The sequence below is a fragment of the Oncorhynchus masou genome, unplaced genomic scaffold (assembly GCF_036934945.1).
Source record: "Oncorhynchus masou masou isolate Uvic2021 unplaced genomic scaffold, UVic_Omas_1.1 unplaced_scaffold_1252, whole genome shotgun sequence".
Taxonomy (NCBI): domain Eukaryota; kingdom Metazoa; phylum Chordata; class Actinopteri; order Salmoniformes; family Salmonidae; genus Oncorhynchus; species Oncorhynchus masou.
This window is the reverse complement of record NW_027002342.1, coordinates 18,637-37,640: the sequence shown is the minus strand read 5'-3', so window position 1 is coordinate 37,640 and position 19,004 is coordinate 18,637. Positions and strand designations below refer to the sequence as shown.

General features: G+C 42.9%; 1 protein-coding gene and 1 pseudogene across 5 annotated transcripts in view; one reads left to right on the top strand and one right to left on the bottom strand.

The window, feature by feature from the left end:
- LOC135530090 (secretogranin-3-like) overlaps positions 1-3,081 on the bottom strand; it is a 29,754-nt pseudogene extending 26,673 nt beyond the window's left edge.
- The window catches only part of LOC135530091 (butyrophilin subfamily 1 member A1-like), a 145,603-nt gene extending 127,197 nt beyond the window's left edge, over positions 1-18,406 (top strand). Inside the window, exons 1-12 of one of the 5 annotated variants that reach the window (XM_064958483.1) lie at positions 5,506-5,578; positions 7,113-7,179; positions 7,662-7,730; positions 8,024-8,386; positions 8,472-8,759; positions 9,096-9,206; positions 9,861-9,893; positions 10,023-10,055; positions 10,633-10,653; positions 13,235-13,261; positions 13,534-13,560; positions 16,502-18,406. In XM_064958483.1, coding sequence (XP_064814555.1) covers positions 7,664-7,730; positions 8,024-8,386; positions 8,472-8,759; positions 9,096-9,206; positions 9,861-9,893; positions 10,023-10,055; positions 10,633-10,653; positions 13,235-13,261; positions 13,534-13,560; positions 16,502-17,037 — 1,506 coding nt within the window. In that variant the 5' untranslated portion in view covers positions 5,506-5,578; positions 7,113-7,179; positions 7,662-7,663 and the 3' untranslated portion in view covers positions 17,038-18,406. Of the gene's footprint in view, positions 1-5,505; positions 5,579-6,423; positions 7,180-7,661; positions 7,731-8,023; positions 8,387-8,471; positions 8,760-9,095; positions 9,207-9,860; positions 9,894-10,022; positions 10,056-10,632; positions 10,654-13,234; positions 13,262-13,533; positions 13,561-16,501 lie in introns of those variants that run through there. The other 4 variants (XM_064958484.1, XM_064958485.1, XM_064958482.1 and 1 more) reach the window with 4 other exon arrangements.
- The last annotated feature ends 598 nt before the right edge of the window (positions 18,407-19,004 follow it).

The window sequence follows — 19,004 nt, the reverse complement described above, 5'->3', positions numbered from 1 at the left end:
GTTAGGTTACCAGCCAGTCCTGGCCCAATGGCATCAGAGTCAGACCGAGGCTCCTGCGGTGGAGGAATGGGTACAGCGCTCCAAGGACACCTGGAAAGCCGTTCAGGACTCATTACGGTTAGCGGGAGAACGGCAGAAGAGGAGCGCTGACCAGCACCGCAGTGAGACTCCCGTGTTTGCACCGGGGGACAGGGTCTGGCTCTCGACCCGAAACCTGCCCCTCCGCCTGCCCTGTCGGAAGCTGGGGCCGCAGTGTGTGGGGCCGTTCAAAGTCCTGAGGAGAATAAACGAGGTGTGTTACAGGTTACAACTTCCTAGGTATTACCGTATTAACCCCTCGTTTCAAGGAGGAGAGATGCTGGGTTCCGGTGAGGGACATTTTGGACCCTTCTCTCCTGATAGAATTCAACCGCCTCCACCCGGATTGCCCAGCACCTCGTCCTCCGGGTCGTCCTCGAGGACGGTGGCGGCGCGCTGCGGGAGTCGCGCGTCAGGGGGGGGGTACTGTCACGACTTCCGCCGAGGTTGGCTCTCCTGCCCATTCAGGCGGTGCTCGGCGGTCGTCGTCACCGTCCTACTAGCCACGACCGATCCCTTTTCGTGTATCTGTTGGTTTTGTCTGATTGGTTTCACCTGTGTGTTGTTTAGTTAATTAGTGTCTGTATATAATGTAGGTTGTCCCGCCCTTGTTTTGTGCGGGATTGTTTATTTGTCATCTATGTCTGTCGGTGTATCTTGTGTTCTTATTCTCCGGTTCAGGTGCATTTATACGGAGACTTGATTACACACAGGTGGATTGTATTTATCATCATTAGTCATTTAGGTCAACATTGGATAATTCAGAGATCCTCACTGAACTTCTGGAGAGAGTTTGCTGCACTGAAAGTAAAGGGGCTGAATAATTTTGCACGCCCAATTTTTCAGTTTTTGATTTGTTAAAAAAGTTTGAAATATCCAATAAATGTCGTTCCACTTCATGATTGTGTCCCACTTGTTGTTGATTCTTCACAAAAAAATACAGTTTTATATCTTTATGTTTGAAGCCTGAAATGTGGCAAAAGTTCGCAAAGTTCAAGGGGGCCGAATACTTTCGCAAGGCACTGTATATACTGTACTCGAGACCATCTACTGTATCTTGCCTATGCTGCTCTGTACCATCACTCATTCATATATCTTTATGTACATATTCTTTATCCCCTTACACTTGTGTGTATAAGACAGTAGTTTTGGAATTGTTAGTTAGATTACTTGTTGGTTATTACTGCATTGTCGGAACTAGAAGCACAAGCATTTCGCTACACTAGCATTAACATCTGCTAACCATGTGTATGTGACAAATAAAATTTGATTTGATTTGATCTTCACCATAATAGCTTTGCTTGTTTACTGTTGCTCCAGTCTGGTTTGATATGATGTGGTTGATGTTTGAGAACTCTCGCCTCCACAAAGTCTATTTGACATGATATTAGTCTGGAGATAGCACGATAGTTTAGAGAGAGAGAGAGAGAAGGAGAGAGAGTTAAAGAAAGAGATAGTTTACCTGCTCCTGGATTGGTCTCTCCTCAGTCAGTCGTCTGTTGTAAACTACAGCTTTATCTGCAGGGAAAATAAAACCACATAATATTAATACTACTAATCACCTATTATGGTCAGCAGCATTGTCATCGTCATAATCAACATCATCATCCGCATCATCATTGTTATCATCATCCTCATCATCTTCATCATCATCACCACCATTCACTATCACATCATCTGAGATATCTAAAACGTGTAATTTAGGTAGAAACAAATGTAGGACCAGCTAACCTGACTGCTTCAAATCATAGCCTTAAAAAACTATCTTAAATCAGTTTTAGAATAAACTTTCTCCTATGAACGACAGAGAAAGACATTGACTTGAATTTGAGGGGTCCAACATGATCAGGGTATTTTTAAGATATTCCTGCTTGGTCATGTGGGCCAAGTGTGGTTTTGGTTAATGTGGTTTATTGATGAGAAAGAGGGTACAGTCTAGGGCTACAGTGAGTCCTAACTCCCGACCCGACGGGACACAGCAGCGTCATAATCGGTTTAACAAACAAAAGATAAACTGCGTTGGAAATAGAACGCAATCGGTCTTACATCGCATGAAACGACCAACCTCACAAACTATTTGTTTATTTGTTATTTCCTGCTCTATTTGAACTTGAATTGGCTTGTTTTATAAATAATGTTTAAATATATTTTTAAAATGTGAAAATGGTTATAAATATAGCCTGGCCTAGTTAAAATGTACTTTAAAAGTGGGCTATAGGCCTAGCGAACTAAAACATATTCACACTGAAACCAGTCATCACAGATGTAGGCTACCAGCAGGCCATGTACTCACCATCCTCGGCAGGTGTGGGAAAAGCAGAAATCTGGGAGACAGTCACAGCAAAAATCCCGAGCAGAAGGAGAACTCCCATTCCTTTGGACGCCATTCTGAAATAAAATATCCACTCAATCGGTGGCTGTAGACTATTTTCCGCTAGATTACTCCCGGTTATAGCTGTCTTGGGGTGTTGTGTTGTGTGGATGATCTCACCGAAGATAGCGGTCACAAACTGCTGGATGTTTGGACAGCTCTGCTCTTCCTTGCTGGTGGTGCTGAAACTGACAACAGGGCTGCGCTTGGACTCTACCCGCTGTGGTTGTTACTTGGGCGGGGAGGGGCTCTTCAAATCTCCGCTCTCCTCTGGTGTTGTTGGAGCTGTTAACAACCTGCAGTGCTGAAACCAGGACACTCGCTATAATTAACTGGAGAGAGATAAACTGCCAGGCTCGTAGTCTGTAAACTCCGTGTGAGCTGTCGTGAACTCACCTGCCGTATGCCGATAGAAGCTACCCGAAATAACACGATCTCTCTCTCTCGGTCGGACCAAACCGTGAAGGAGGAGAACAAAACGAATGTCCGCCCCTGATCGTGTGTCCTCTCCTGGACGCCTTAGCTTTTTATAGTCGATACTGTGGGCTGTCCCATTTTGCCTCATTGGAATTAGATACATCCAGACATACACAACAAGTCAACATGGTTGTGCCCAGAGCAGTGTTGTGTTTCAGATGTTTTCCATGTTCCTCAGCCCCAGTTAATCTCCTGCTTTATGAGCCTTATGCTTCAGATGAATATACATGCTGTCTGCTGATTGGATAGATCTGTCTTAATGGGACTAAAGCTTTTAGTAGAGTGAACATGCTGAGCAGTGTGTTATCAGTTGTCCATTGAGGAACAGCACACACACACTTAGTAAAGAACAATTGCTACATGCTCAGGGCATTGTTCTGGGTCTGTCTGTCCGTCCGTCCGTCCGTCCGTCCGTCTGTCATATCCCTCAGTGCAGTGGCCCTTATCTCGTTCTCTCTCCCCTGCTCTGCCCGTTCACTGTCTCCTCTCTTTCAATTTCAATTCAAGAGCTTTATTGGCATGGGAAACGTATGTTTACATACAGGCACCGGTTAGTCGGGCTGATTGAGGTAGTATGTACATGTAGATATGGTTAAAGTGACTATGCATATATGATGAACAGAGAGTAGCAGTAGCGTAAAAGAGGGGTTGGCGGGTGGTGGGTGGCGGGACACAATGCAGATAGCCTGGTTAGCCAATGTGTGGGGGCACTGGTTGGTCAGGCCAATTGAGGTAGTATGTACATGAATGTATAGTTAAAGTGACTATGCATATATGATAAACAGAGAGTAGCAGCAGCGTAAAAGAGGGGTTGGGGGGGACACGCAATGCAAATAGTCCGGGTAGCCATTTGATTACCTGTTCAGGAGTCTTATGGCTTGGGGGTAAAAACTGTTGAGAAGCCTTTTTGTCCTAGTCTCTGAACTCCTCCCTATAGGCTGTCTTGTTGTTGTCGGTGATCAGGGCTACCACTGTTGTGTCCTCTGAAAACTTAATGATGGCGTTGGAGTCGTGCCTGGCCTTGCAGTCGTAGGTGAACAGGGAGTACAGGAGGGGACTGAGCACGCACCCCTGGGGGGCTCCAGTGTTGAGGATCAGCATGGCAGATGTGTTGCTACCTACCCTTACCACCTGGGGGCGGCTGGTCAGGAAGTCCATTAGGATTTAGATGAGGAGCAGGAGTTAGATGAGGAGCAGGAGGTAGATGAGGAGCAGGAGGTAGATGAGGAGCAGGAGGTAGATGAGGAGCAGGAGGCAGATGAGGAGCAGGAGGCAGATGAAGAGCAGGAGGCAGATGAGGAGCAGGAGGCAGATGAGGAGCAGGAGGTAGATGAGAGGAGAAGGTAGATGAGAAGAGATGGTAGAAGAGGACTGGATCCCAACATGATAATGCTCTTCCTCTCTACAGCACCATACGTATCAAAGCTTAGCTACCACATCCCTGTGATCGGTGCGTATCTACTGCCCTCTAGTGTGCTTTATATCAGTGTCAGAAGGCCCTGGTTCTCCTGTAGTCCAAGACAGCAGTCCACATAGTATGGAACTGACACTGTCATTATGAAACATTCAGTATGGATGAGGTACGGAGCATGAGTCACTCAGTGAAAGTCTGCATGCTGTATGTGTAACGGATGTGAAACGGCTAGCTTAGTTAGCGGTGTGCGCTAAATAGCGTTTCAATCGGTGACGTCACTTGCTCTGAGACCTTGAAGTAGTAGTTCCCCTTGCTCTGCAAGGGCCGTGGCTTTTGTGGAGCGATGGGTAACGATGCTTCGTGGGTGTCAGTTGTTGATGTGTGCAGAGGGTCCCTGGTTCGCGCCCGGGTATGGGCGAGGGGACGGTTTAAAATTATACTGTTACATTGATGCTGTTGACCCGGATCACTGGTTGCTGCGGAAAAGGAGGAAGGTCAAAAGGGGGGTGAGTGTAACGGATGTGAAACGACTAGCTTAGTTAGCGGTGTGTGCTAAATAGCGTTTCAATCGGTGACGTCACTTGCTCTGAGACCTTGAAGTAGTAGTTCCCCTTGCACTGCAAGGGCCGCGGCTTTTGTGGAGCAATGGGTAACGATGCTTTGAGGGTGACTGTTGTTGATGTGTGCAGAAGGTCCCTGGTTCGCGCCCGGGTATGGGCGAAGGGACGGTTTAAAATTATACTGTTACATATGTGTGCTGTGGGCTCCTGAGTGGCACAGTGGTCTAAAGCCCTGCATCTCAGTGCAAGAGGCATCAGTACAGTCCCTGGTTCGAATCCAGGCTGTATCACATCTGGCCGTGATTGGGAGTCCCATAAGGCGGTGCACCATTGGCCCAGCATCGTCCAGGTTTCGCTGGTGGTCATTGTAAATAAGAATTTGTTCTTAACTGACTTGCCTGGTTAAATAAAGGTAACAAAAATAATCATACTACTGTATGTAAAAGAAAACTAAATGAGCATGACATGCTGGTATTTTAAAGCATACTCAATGTTGACAAGTTTCACATACTGTTAGTTCTACCTCAAAATGTTCTATTCTCACTGAACCATGCTGCCTACTAACACATGGTAGTTCATCATAGACCTGCCTTGCAGTCGGTGCACAACTTCCTTCCTGTTTCCTGGCGATATTGAAACCATCAAACCTTTCTCATTGTGATCTAAGAGCATCTAATTGTAAGTAATGTATGTCTTATGATTATGGAGTTATAGAGATACACGTTTCAAATGTTGTTCCAGGTGCCACAGTACATGTAATACTTTATACGTAGTACGTTATATGTATTGTGATCATGTTTTACATACTTAATACAATATGTTTCCTGTTCCTTTTACTTGTCTGTCTCAGCAGTCAGTTTGTGTTCCAAATGGCACCCTATTCCCTATACAGTTTACTACACAGATCCCTGTCGGCCCTTGTCAAAATTAGTAGAACATTTAGGCTATGTAACAATTCGAAACAGTTCTGCCAGGTTCTGCCAGGTGAACAGACACTTATCAGAAATTAAACACCCACAACCAAAATGGGGAAAACAGGCTACCTAAGTATGATTCTCAATCAGAGACGTTTGGTCAGGGTGTGATGTGGGTGGGTATTCTATGTTTTGTTCTATATTTGTATTTCTATGTGTTTGACCTGGTATGGTTCCCAATCAAAGTCAGTTAAGAACAAATTCTTATTTACAATGACAGCCTAGGAACAGTGGGTTAACTGCCTTGTTCAGGGGCAGAACAACAGATTTTTACCTTGTCAGCTCAGTGATTCGATCTAGCAACCTTTCGGTTACTGGCCCAACGCTCGAACCACTACGCTACCTGCCACCCCAGTACTTGATATAATGAAGGCTCCAGATTGCATGAAATGGCTAACATATTACACATTTCACAACAACCCCCTCTATAGTCAATAATTACAATATAAATGGTAATCATGTTATAATGATTGTTATCTTTATTACATTATTTGTATCATTAAATGATATGTAGACAAACAGTATTACAAGTAAACCAAAATATTTTCATGTCCTGTCACACACACATGAAAAGGTACTTCAGACAGGTCCAAATGTGATTGGTGGTAGAGAATCTACAAAAGGTTGAGAACCTCTGGTATAGAATACAAACCAAACACTGATACAAACCCTACAGTCATAAACAGAATGTCTGGTTCACATATTGATTCTGGATGCCACAATCAATATGTGACATATGGATGGTAATATAAAGAGGACACAGTTAAAAACTGAAAGGAGAGTAAGAAAAACAATCCAGTGAAAGTGAACAAACAACAGGTTTAGGAAAGTGGAGGATCCCTCAGCGATCGCTTGCATCTCTCACAGGTGGCTGCTGGCACGTTCATTTGGGAGGACAGACTCATATTAATGGCTGGAATGGAATTTATAGAATAGTCTCAAACACATCAAAGACCTGGTTTCCATGTTGCTGATACAGTTCCATTTACTCCATTGCAGCCATTATTATGAGCCGTCCTCCCCTTACCAGCCTCCTGTGATCTCTATGTGTGACATCTTAGTGTAGCCAGTTTATCAGAGTTTTGTTTCCAGACACTATGCCACCTCTCACCTACTTCCTCATAAGTTAACTCAAGCTGATTAAAGTGTAGATTCCATCTCATCTACAAGAATAACAAGTTATGTTGAAGCTACTTCCCTGCCTTGCAGTAGACACACCAGATTTATTTCCTCTCCAGTCTTTCCCCACAGGCCAGCGAGCTTTAAGCCAAACTCTTCTCAATTGTGATCTGCGTGTATCTAATCGTAAGTATTATTTGTATATATGTTTAAAGCTGTCAGAGAAAATATAGTTAACGGCAGAAATGCTTTATACTAATAAATCCCAGCAATTAATATTCAAGTCAATGTTGATGGTTGGCAATAGCTGTGTGTGAGAACCAGACAGGCCTTGATAAAAAGGCCAAGTTTAGCATATTTAAGAAAGTCTGTCTTGAGTAGTCCTATGCCTTAGGTTATAAAATAGTGTGCGTGTGTGTGTGTGTGTGTGTGTGTGTGTGTCTGTCTGTCATATCCCTCAGTGCAGCTGTCAGGGATTATGGAGAAATGGGAGAAAGGTTTTATATTATCAAATAAAAGGACCAAGTTTTAGATATTTTTGAAAGTCTGTCTTAATTAGTCTTCTGTCTTAGGTCTCAGGTGGTCTTAGGTGATGACATAATAAATCCATATCATATGATCCATAACATCGCCTACATTGAATCCCAGTATGTTATCCTCTCTTTCAGAAATGATGTGGACTTGGACAGACTGTCTGTGTGTCAATCTCCTGCTTCTCCTCCAAAGAGCAGGCTCTGGTAGAGTGACCTCATGTTCTTTGTGTGTGTGTGTGTGTGTGTGTGTGTGTGTGTGTGTGTGTGTGTGTGTGTGTGTGTGTGTGTGTGAACAATGTGAGGATTTGCATGAACGATGGCTACGGTTTGCACTTTCGGTACTAGGCTATTCCATTGGCAACCAAGCTAAATCAAGCAAACCTTACGTATTTGGGCCAGGTTTGGTGTTGATCTTTAGTGTGGCCTGTTAAAGTTTGAAAGGCACCAACCGTTGATGATGTGCATGGTCGTTTTTGAATGGTTGTTTGTCTTTCCAGAGAAGTTTGAGGTTCTTGGTCCGACTCGTGCCATTGTTGCTGTGGCTGGTGATGACATCATTCTGCCCTGTTACATCAAACCCAACATCAGTGCTGAGGACATGAGAGTTGACTGGTTCAGAGTCAACCTCCCAGACACTCAGTCAAACATTAGAGTCCATCTCTACCAAGATGGCAGAGACAAATATCATGATCAGATCCACTCCTACAGGGGAAGGACATCGTTGTTTAAAGAGGAACTGAAGAAGGGCAACACCTCTTTGAAACTGACCAGGGTACAAGGCACTGATGATGGACATTATAAATGTCTTGTTGAGTCTAAGACACATTATGATGATGCCACCATTCAAGTCTACGTCAGAGGTACATTTCTTAAATACAACAACCCATGTGATGTTCCTCCCAATCTCAGTAGTACTTCATCTCCAGTCTCCCTTTGTGTCTGTAGCTATAGGATCCAAGCCAGAGGTTTCCATTGAGGGACAGAAAGAAGGAGGGATGGCTCTGCTGTGTGTAACTAAAGGCTGGTTCCCTGAGCCTGAGTTGGAGTGGCTGGACAGTGAAGGGGTCACTCTGTCTGCTGGACCGTCAGAGACAGACAGGGACTATGAGGGATTCTACGTAGTCAAACTAAAGACCATCGTAAAGGAGACTGACATCAACCGCTTTACCTGCAGACTGAGACAGAGGCAGCAACATGAGGCGATTAAGATGGAGACAGAGTTTCACATCCCTAGTGAGTAACATCATTATTGTTTAGAACTCTAAAGTATTGTAATGTCAAGCTGAAACCCTGTTGGTTTTGTAGATCCAGCTATATGCCTCCACTTCAAATGAATGGAAAAGATAAACACAACATTAAACCAGGAAATGAGATGATGGTTATCTTTTCCATTAATTTGGCATTGAGGCATATTGCTGGAGCGACACAGCTGATGTCATGGGACGTGGTTTCATTTGAAGTCTGTAAGCGTCTGACAAAACATTCTTTATGAGCGAAATGTCCCTTTAATATTATGATTTGGTATTATTGGTTACATGTCACTGATCTCAGTTGATTTGTGTCTTGCAGGCGAGCTGATCCTTGTTCACACAGAAACATGGAAAGTGGCCCTTGCAGTGATTGTCTCTCTGGTCATTGTCCTTGTGGTCATATCAGCTTTCAGCGTCTGGCGGTGGAAAAGTTTGTACAATGACTACAGTCATAGAAAACTGATTAAAGGGTTTATTTTACTGAATGTAAATGTTTTGCAGTGCAGTTTACAGTGACATACACAAGGAGTTGGGAACTAGAACCGAATGCTTGCTAGTTCAATTCCCCGAGCAGACAAGGTGAAAAAGATCAGTTGATCTACCCTTGAGCAAGGCAGTTAACCCTCATTACTCCAGGGTCGCCGTCAATAATGGCTGATCCCTGGTCGTGACCCCACTCTCATGGGGAGTTGAGATATGCAAATAAACACAGTTCCACCTCACAACTCACTCTCGTATAAGTTAAACACTTGTATATACAGTGAAACAGGACAAATATAAGCACGCCCTGTTTGACGTTGAGAAGTAAAAAGCAGACATTGGTCAGATACTGTACAGGTGTATTTAAGGATTTGTATAAAATAAAATTCAGTTCACAGTATAGGGCAAACATTTCTATTTAAAACAACTTTCTGCACAAAAATAGTAATGTTTTAATATAAGGTTTATTTATATCTCAGTGCATGGTTTACCTGAACTACATCAGTGTAACTTCTTCCTTCATGTAAAGGACTTTATCAGAAAACATTGAGTAAGTCATTTTGTGGACCTTTCCTCTAACTGTTATCTATTGTCATGTCTGTAGATGCATCCAGAGCTGAACACAGTCAAGAGCTAGGTAAGTAGCGTCTTACTGCCAAACATGCAGTTATCTCCTCCAGAAATGGAACTTTGTCAGAGAAAACATTGAGGTTCTGTGTTCATTAAGTATGTTCTCTGTTTTCTGTTTTTTATTTTATTTCTGCAGAGCAAGTTAAAGATGAACTTAGACTTGAGTTGAGTAAGTAGTGTTCAACAGTCCTATGCACGTGTCAAACTCATTCCATGGAGGACCAAGTGTCTGTGGGTTTTCACTCCTCCCTTATACTTGATTGATTAATTAAGGTCACTAATTAGTTAGGAAAGCCACACACCTGGTTGTCTAGGTGTTAATTGAAAGGAAAAAACTAAAACCAGCAGATACCAGGCCCTCCATGGAATGAGTTTGACACTCCTGGTCCTATGCATTGTGTTCACTCTAACGGTTCTCTTTTCATGTCTGCAGAGAAAAATCTCAGCACTAAGCTGAGTAAGTTGTGTCCAACAGTCCTATGCATCAACGTGTCATTTTTGTACTCCCAATTTGATTGTTATACCAAACAACAATTGGAGACAAACAATTCCCATTTCATGAATGTGTAACAGAAATGGATAGCGTACAACAGCTAGTTTCATGGATTTAAAATCCTTACATATTTGGCATTAATACTTTTCATCACATTGTTTTTACTGTCCCCATCCCCCTGCCACACAAGTTGAATGAATTATTCACCATTAAGAATGTTTTAATTAACTTAAATTAATATGTTTGTCTGCAGAGATACTTGCTGATCAGCTGGGTAAGTAGAAGCTATACACGATGCATTACTAGACCCTTATGGTCAATATACAATACATACATGTATATTCTAAGGCAGGGTTCTCCAACCCTGATCCTGTAGCGCTGCCGTCCCGTAGCTTTCAATCCAACCTTAGTTATAACTAACCTGATTCAATTCATCAACCAGCAAATTATTATTAGGTGCACCAGATTAGGGTTGGAGAGAACACCTACAGGGTGGTCTCCAGGAACAGGGTTGGAGCGAAAACCTACAGGGTGGTCTCCAGGAACAGGGTTGGAGCGAAAACCTACAGGGTGGGCTCCAGGAACAGAGTTGGAGCGAAAACCTACAGGGTGGTCTCCAGGAACAGGGTTGGAGCGAAAACCTATAGGGTGGTCTCCAGGAACAGGGTTGGAGCGAAAACCTACAGGGTGGTCTCCAGGAACAGGGTTGGAGCGAAAACCTACAGGGTGGTCTCCAGGAACAGGGTTGGAGCGAAAACCTACAGGGTGGTCTCCAGGAACAGGGTTGGAGCGAAAACCTACAGGGTGGTCTCCAGGAACAGGGTTGGAGCGAAAACCTACAGGGTGGTCTCCAGGAACAGGGTTGGAGCGAAAACCTATAGGGTTGGAGCGAAAACCTACAGGGTGGTCTCCAGGAACAGGGTTGGAGCAAAAACCTACAGGGTTGGAGCGAAAACCTACAGGGTGGTCTCCAGGAACAGGGTTGGAGCAAAAACCTACAGAGTTGGAGCAAAAACCTACAGGGTGGTCTCCAGGAACAGAGTTGGAGCGAACACCTACAGGGTGATCTCCATGAACAGGGCTGGAGTTAAAACATACATACAGGATGGTCTCCAGGAACAGGGCTGGAGTTAAAACATACAGGGTGGTCTCCAGGAACAGGGTCGGAGTTAAAACATACAGGATGGTAACTCTCCAGGAACAGGGTTGGAGTTAAAACTTACAGGGTGGTCTCCAGGAAAAGGATTGGAGCGAAAACCTACAGAGTGGTCTCCAGGAACAGGGTTGGAGTTAAAACATAAAGGGGGGTCTCCAGGAACAGGGTTGGAGCAAAAACCTACAGGGTGGTTCTCCAGGAACAGGGTTGGAGTTAAAACCTACAGGGTGGTAACTCTCCAGGAACAGGGTTGGAGTTAAAACCTACAGGACAGTAACTCTCCAGGAACAGGGTTGGAGTTAAAACCTACAGGACAGTATCTCTCCAGGAACAGGGTTGGGGTTAAAACATACAGGACAGTATCTCTCCAGGAACAGGGTCGGAGTTAAAACATACAGGGTGGTAACTCTCCAGGAACAGGGTTGGAGTTAAAACATACAGGATGGTAACTCTCCAGGAACAGGGTTGGAGTTAAAACAAACAGGACGGTAACTCTCCAGGAACAGGGTTGGAGTTAAAACATACAGGATGGTAACTCTCCAGGAACAGGGTCGGAGTTAAAACCTACAGGACAGTATCTCTCCAGGAACAGGGTCGGAGTTAAAACATACAGGGTGGTAACTCTCCAGGAACAGGGTTGGAGTTAAAACATACAGGATGGTAACTCTCCAGGAACAGGGTTGGAGTTAAAACTTACAGGGTGGTCTCCAGGAAAAGGATTGGAGCGAAAACCTACAGAGTGGTCTCCAGGAACAGGGTTGGAGTTAAAACATAAAGGGGGGTCTCCAGGAACAGGGTTGGAGCAAAAACCTACAGGGTGGTTCTCCAGGAACAGGGTTGGAGTTAAAACCTACAGGGTGGTAACTCTCCAGGAACAGGGTTGGAGTTAAAACCTACAGGACAGTAACTCTCCAGGAACAGGGTTGGAGTTAAAACCTACAGGACAGTATCTCTCCAGGAACAGGGTCGGAGTTAAAACATACAGGACGGTATCTCTCCAGGAACAGGGTCGGAGTTAAAACATACAGGGTGGTAACTCTCCAGGAACAGGGTTGGAGTTAAAACATACAGGATGGTAACTCTCCAGGAACAGGGTTGGAGTTAAAACAAACAGGACGGTAACTCTCCAGGAACAGGGTTGGAGTTAAAACATACAGGATGGTAACTCTCCAGGAACAGGGTCGGAGTTAAAACCTACAGGACAGTATCTCTCCAGGAACAGGGTTGGAGTTAAAACCTACAGGACAGTATCTCTCCAGGAACAGGGTCGGAGTTAAAACATACAGGGTGGTAACTCTCCAGGAACAGGGTTGGAGTTAAAACATACAGGATGGTAACTCTCCAGGAACAGGGTTGGAGTTAAAACAAACAGGACGGTAACTCTCCAGGAACAGGGTTGGAGTTAAAACATACAGGATGGTAACTCTCCAGGAACAGGGTTGGAGTTAAAACATACAGGGTGGTCTCCAGGAACAGGGTTGGAGAGCCCATTTCCAAGGGCTTACAATTTGCATTGTGCAAATAGCACAAAGATTAGTCATAATTATGTGGTAAAATATCACTGTATTGGAATAATATTTTACTCACTGCAATGGAAATATTTACACAAAGAATTATATTGTTTTATTAATTTATTTCAAAATGTTCTCATTTTAATTAGCAAGAATTATAATTTGTTTTATGTTTAATTTACCCACAGATTTAGTAAACATGAAGGGCTGTCCAGGTAAATTAATGATACTGAATTGTATTTAAAATATATTTAATATCATATTTCTGTTGCTTAAGGTATACTATATTATGGTAGAGGGATGTATTTTTACACCATGTCACTTTGGATATGTTTCTGGTCCCGAACCTTATCAATAAAGTTTAGAGATGCAGAGGAGATTTGTCATTGTGTTCCAAGGGCACCACACAGTATACTCTACTGTAATATTATATTACCATAGTTTCTGGTTTCCCCTAAATCTGACATACTCTCTGTTTATATTGTAGAACTTGAAACCATCAGAAAACATGCAGGTCAGTGTGTTTGTTGTACTCTCCAGTCCACCCACCTAGAGTTTAGGGCTGGGCGGTAGACCGTATTTTACGATATTCAGGTATTGATGCATGAAAAGTTTTGTTTTTTTAAACTTTACTTTCCATAATGGTATTTGACTGTTTGAATTGTTAAATGTGATACGCCGTGTGTTATGTCCATTTTTATAGTTTACTTCGCTATTTGAGTCATCTCTCTCCGCTCTCTCTCTCTCTCTCTCTCCATGCCGCATTCCACACAGACCTAGCCCCGCCCCCTGTCACTCATGGAGCGCGTTTGTTGTTCCTCTTACCAAGAGACAACTGCATTCAGTCTCCGCATCAATGCAGTATGTGCAACAATGTTAATGACAACGATGCTGTTTTCACTTTGCTTCTTATTAATATACCGTAAATCCACTAGCGTTCTATAAATACACTATAAATTTGTGTTTCTACATCTGTAAACAGCTAGTTTGTATTTTCTATGCAAGTTGGGCCTAAATCTTGTTAGTCGCTAATCGTTAGCTAGCTAATAAATGTACAGTCAGAGCAAACGTAACAAGCTACTGTATACAGACGGATAATCCCAGTAATGGTGTCGAACGTTTGGACACACCCATAATCCCAGTAATGGTGTCGAACGTTTGGACACACCCAAAAGTTTGGACACACCTACTAATTCCAGGGTTTTTCTTTATTTCTACTATTTTCTACATTGTAGAATAATAGTGAAGATGTCAAAACTATGAAATAACACATGGAATCATGTAGTAACCAAAAAAGTGTTAAACAAGTCAAAATGTATTTTATATTGGAGATTCTTCAAGTTACCACCCTTTGCCTTGATGACAGCTTTGTACACTCTTGGTATTCTGTCAACCACCTTTATGAGGTAGCCACCTTGATAGAATTTCAATTAACAGATGTCCTTTGTTAAAATTACATTTGTGGAATTTATTTCCTTAATGCATTTGAGCCAATCAGTTGTGTTGTGACAAGGTAGGGGTGGTATACAGAAGATAGCCACATTTGGTAAAATACCAAGTCCATATTATGGTAAGAACAGCTCAAATAAGCAAAGAGAAACGACAGTCCATTACTTTAGGACATGCAGGTCAGTTAATCCGGAAAATGTCAAGAACTTTTAAAGTTTCTTTAAGTGCAGTCGCAAAAACCATCAATCGCCAAGATGAAACTCATGAGGACCGCCACAGGAAAGGAAGACCCAGAGTTACCTCTGCTGCAGAGGATAAGTACATTAGAGTTACCAGCCTCAGAAATTGCAGCCCAAATAAATGCTTCACAGAGTTCAAGTAACAGACACATCTCAACATCAACTGTTCAGAGGAGACTCCATGAATCTGGCCTTCATGGTTGAATGTGTCAGGTGTCTTTGTGAGACGCAGAGTAGGTGAACAGATGATCTCTGCATGTGTGGTTCCCACCGTGAAGCATGGAGGAGGTGGTGTGGGGGTGCTTTACCGTTGACACTGTCAGTGATTTATTTAGAATTCAAGGCACACTTAACCAGCATAGCTACCACAGCATTCTGCAGCGATACTCAACCCCATCTGGTTTGGGCTTTGTGTGACTATCATTTGTTTTACAACAGAACAATGACCCAAAACACACCTCCAGGCTGTGTTAGGGCTATTAACCAAGAAGGAGAGGGATGGAGTGCTGCATCAGATGACCTGGCCTTCACAATCATCTGACCTCAACCCAATTGAGATAGTTTGGGATGAGTAGGACAGCAGAGTGAAGGAAAAGCAGCCAACAAGTGTTCAGCATTTATGGGAACTCCTTCAAGACTGTTGGAAAATCATTCCTCATGAAGCTGGTTGAGAGAGTGTGCAAAAAAAGCTGTCATCATGCCAAAGGGTGGCTATGTTGAAGAATCTAAAATACATTTTCATTTTAACCACATTTTTTGGTTACTCCATGATTCCATAATTGTTATTTCATAGTTTTGATGTCTTTACTATTATTCTACAATGTAGAAAATAGTTAAAAATAAAGAAAAACCCTTGAATGAGTAGGTGTGTCACAACTTTTGACCGGTAATGTATATCTGCATGTTTTTTGCACAACAGTTTCTTCTAAATCAAAGGGGAATAAGCAAAGCAAGAATATGTATGCTACATGAAGTAGCTAACAAAAACGTGCAATATATCCAAAGATTGTAGAGTCCCCTAGGAAACATTTGTCAACACTTTGGTTCCTACCGTGTCACAATAACTCCTCCCTGGCATTTTCATTTGTTGTCATGTCAAACACTGTATTTAAAGTGGCCACTATTATATTCAAATTGTTGAATTGGAATAATCATTTTATTTCCTTGATTCCAACAGTTCACCAAAGTATTTTGCTCTAAATCGCAAGTCAAATCACAATTGCAACATTCGGTTCAAAATAAAGCATAGATTGTTTTCCCATATCGTGCAGCCCTACGTGGCATTGTGGAAATGATCTCAAATCAGTGCAGGAAGTACAGAAATTGATGAAAACTTCTGAACTTTTAATTATTCAAAAGCATAAAATACTGTCATTCCGTCAATTTATTTTAAGTATTGTGATATGATATTTTGACCATTGCCCTACTAGAGTTTCCACATGAATATTAATATATTCACATACTGGTATTACTTGAAATAACATGACCACACATTCACATCTACAGTATACTTCTGCTGTTATCAATAATAACTTATAGGCTACATATGTCTACAGTAATGTTCTGTGCAGTAAGTCCTGCAGTAAAATGTTCTCCCACATATTGATGTTCTTATTTTTTACTTCACAGTGGATGTGACACTAGACCCTGATACAGCACATCACTATTCATGTGTCCCACAGCAATGTACTGAGCAATAAAATGCAGTCCCCCATATTGTTATGTTTATTTAGTTTATTCTAATAAAGTGTGTGTTTCTCTCCACAGTGGATGTGACTCTAGATCCTGATACAGCACATCCCAGACTCATCCTGTCTGAAGACAGGAAACAAGTTAGATATGGAGACATGAAACAGAATCTCCCTGATAACCCAAAGAGGTTTGATACTGTTCCCTATGTCTTGGGAAAGGAGAGTTTCTCCTCAGGGAAATTCTACTACGAGGTACAGGTGGAGGGGAAGGAGGGGTGGACTTTAGGAGTGGCCAGAGAGTCCATCAACAGGAAGAAGTATATTTACCTGAAACCTGAGAATGGATGCTGGACTGTTTGGCTGAGGTTTAAAGAATACAAGGCTCTCTCTGGCCCCTCTGTCGTCCTCTCCCTGAGAGAGAAGCCCCAGAAGGTGGGGGTGTTTGTGGATTATGAGGAGGGTCGGGTCTCCTTCTATAATGTGGAGGCCAGGTCTCATATCTACTCCTTCACTGGCTACACCTTCACTGAGAAACTCTATCCATTCTTTTATTCTGGTGCTACTGGTAACTCAGCCCCACAGGTCATCACTCCTGTAGGTGTCACTGACTAACTGTTTTATATCAAACATTGAAATACTGGTTGTGTGTGTATGTGTGTGTGTGTGTGTGTGTGTGTGTATATGTGTGTGTGTGTGTGTGTGCGTGCAAGTGTGTGTGTTACTGTCATGACTTTGCCCTGTTGGGTGAGGTTTATGACCCCCCCCCATAAATACCTGTCCTCATTTTCTCTCCACTCTGCAGAATGGACTCTTGGAAAGCCCTGTGTTACCACAGAGAAAGTATGGTAATATCAAAAGGCTGGGGAATGGAACAATAGTTCCCTTTCTCAACCAGTTGAAAGTGTTCGTTGGTACTTAAAGAATATGATGTCAGATCAGTTGTTGTCTGGGACATTATATCTGATGATAGGATGACATAAATTGTATCTTGGAAAGTCTACACATTCTAGTTATCAGATTCACATGGAATTAAATATGAAATTATTTGTGAAAATATGAAACGTAATTTCAACTTCTAAATGAGAGAAATGTTTTCATAAGTAAACTATGCTCACTCAGTGGCCACGCCCAAGTGAACAGACATTGGTTGAGAATGATGAAACACGCCCTTCTCTCCCCCAGTACAAAAGTCTGTTGACGGAAGTTAACCTTAGTTCCCAATGACGTGAGGACTGGTGTCCGTACGTTTATAAGGGCTAATTTCAACATGGAGGTGATGATCACCTCGCTGAAATGGTGTATTTCGACTAGACCAGCCAGAATACAGCATAAGCGGATTATGGCAACTTAGTATGAACATTGAATGATTATTTACTGAAGAAGTGATACATCCTAGACTTCGAGTTATCAGCTGCAGCTGTAAACATATGTGGCCTAGGAAAGGACAGACAATCTCCTAAGAATGACAGGGTACTTTAACATACCCGCTCTACAACACTACGACCAGAAATAGGACAATGACAATGGCGATCTCTGCTGGGCAAACCAGTTTTCCATCTTCGACCCATCTATCGAAGGGCAGCTCAGAGTAAATATATATTTTGCATTTTCCTTCTCAGAATGGGCGGTTATTAGAATGCATAAGATTCTGTATTTATGGTAGAATAGCTTTTCAAGGTCCGAACCCTTTGTCACTCCATCTTCCCGCTCTTTCATTCAAACCCAATCCCCTTATTTTGTGTAACCAGCTGTCATATTGGGTTAGCCCACTAGGAGCTTTTCATGACATGATTAGTAATCGATGTATGATCGTGTGATTATTTCGGTATTTAGTAAATAAATAATTACACCAATTTGTGTATTGCTGATTCAACTTGTTAGCCAGGGTTCATGCAGTACTTTATGACCATCAGAATGAGACTGAATAAGGTGATGATTAATGATTGACTGCTATTGATATTAAAGATCTTCAGATTTTCAAGAGATTGGATGTAATGGTTTTCTTGTGGGGAAAGAGAGGCGGACCAAAATGCAGCGTGGTTAGTTTTGTGCATCTTTAATAAAGATGAAAGTACTACAATCTACAAAAGAAGAAACGTGCAAAAACCAAAACAGTCCTATCTGGTGCCACAAACACAAAGACAGGAACAATCACCCTCAAAACCCAACACAAAACAGGCTACCTAAATATGGTTCCCAATCAGAGACAATGACTAACACCTGCCTCTGATTGAGAACCATATCAGGCCTAACATAGAAATGGACAAATCAGACACACAACATAGAATGCCCACCCAGCTCACGTCCTGACCAACACTAAGACAAGAAAAACACACATGAACGATGGTCAGAACGTGACAGTACCCCCCCCAAGGTGCGGACTCCGAACGCACAACCCAAACCTATAGGGGAGGGTCCGGGTGGGCATCTGTCCGCGGTGGCGGCTCTGGCGCTGGACGTGGACCCCACTCCATAACTGTCTTAGTCCCCCTCCCTTCAGTGGCGACCCTCGCCGCTAACCTTGGCCTAGGAACCCACACAAGGGCCACACTGGACTGAGGGGCAGCTCCTGACTGATG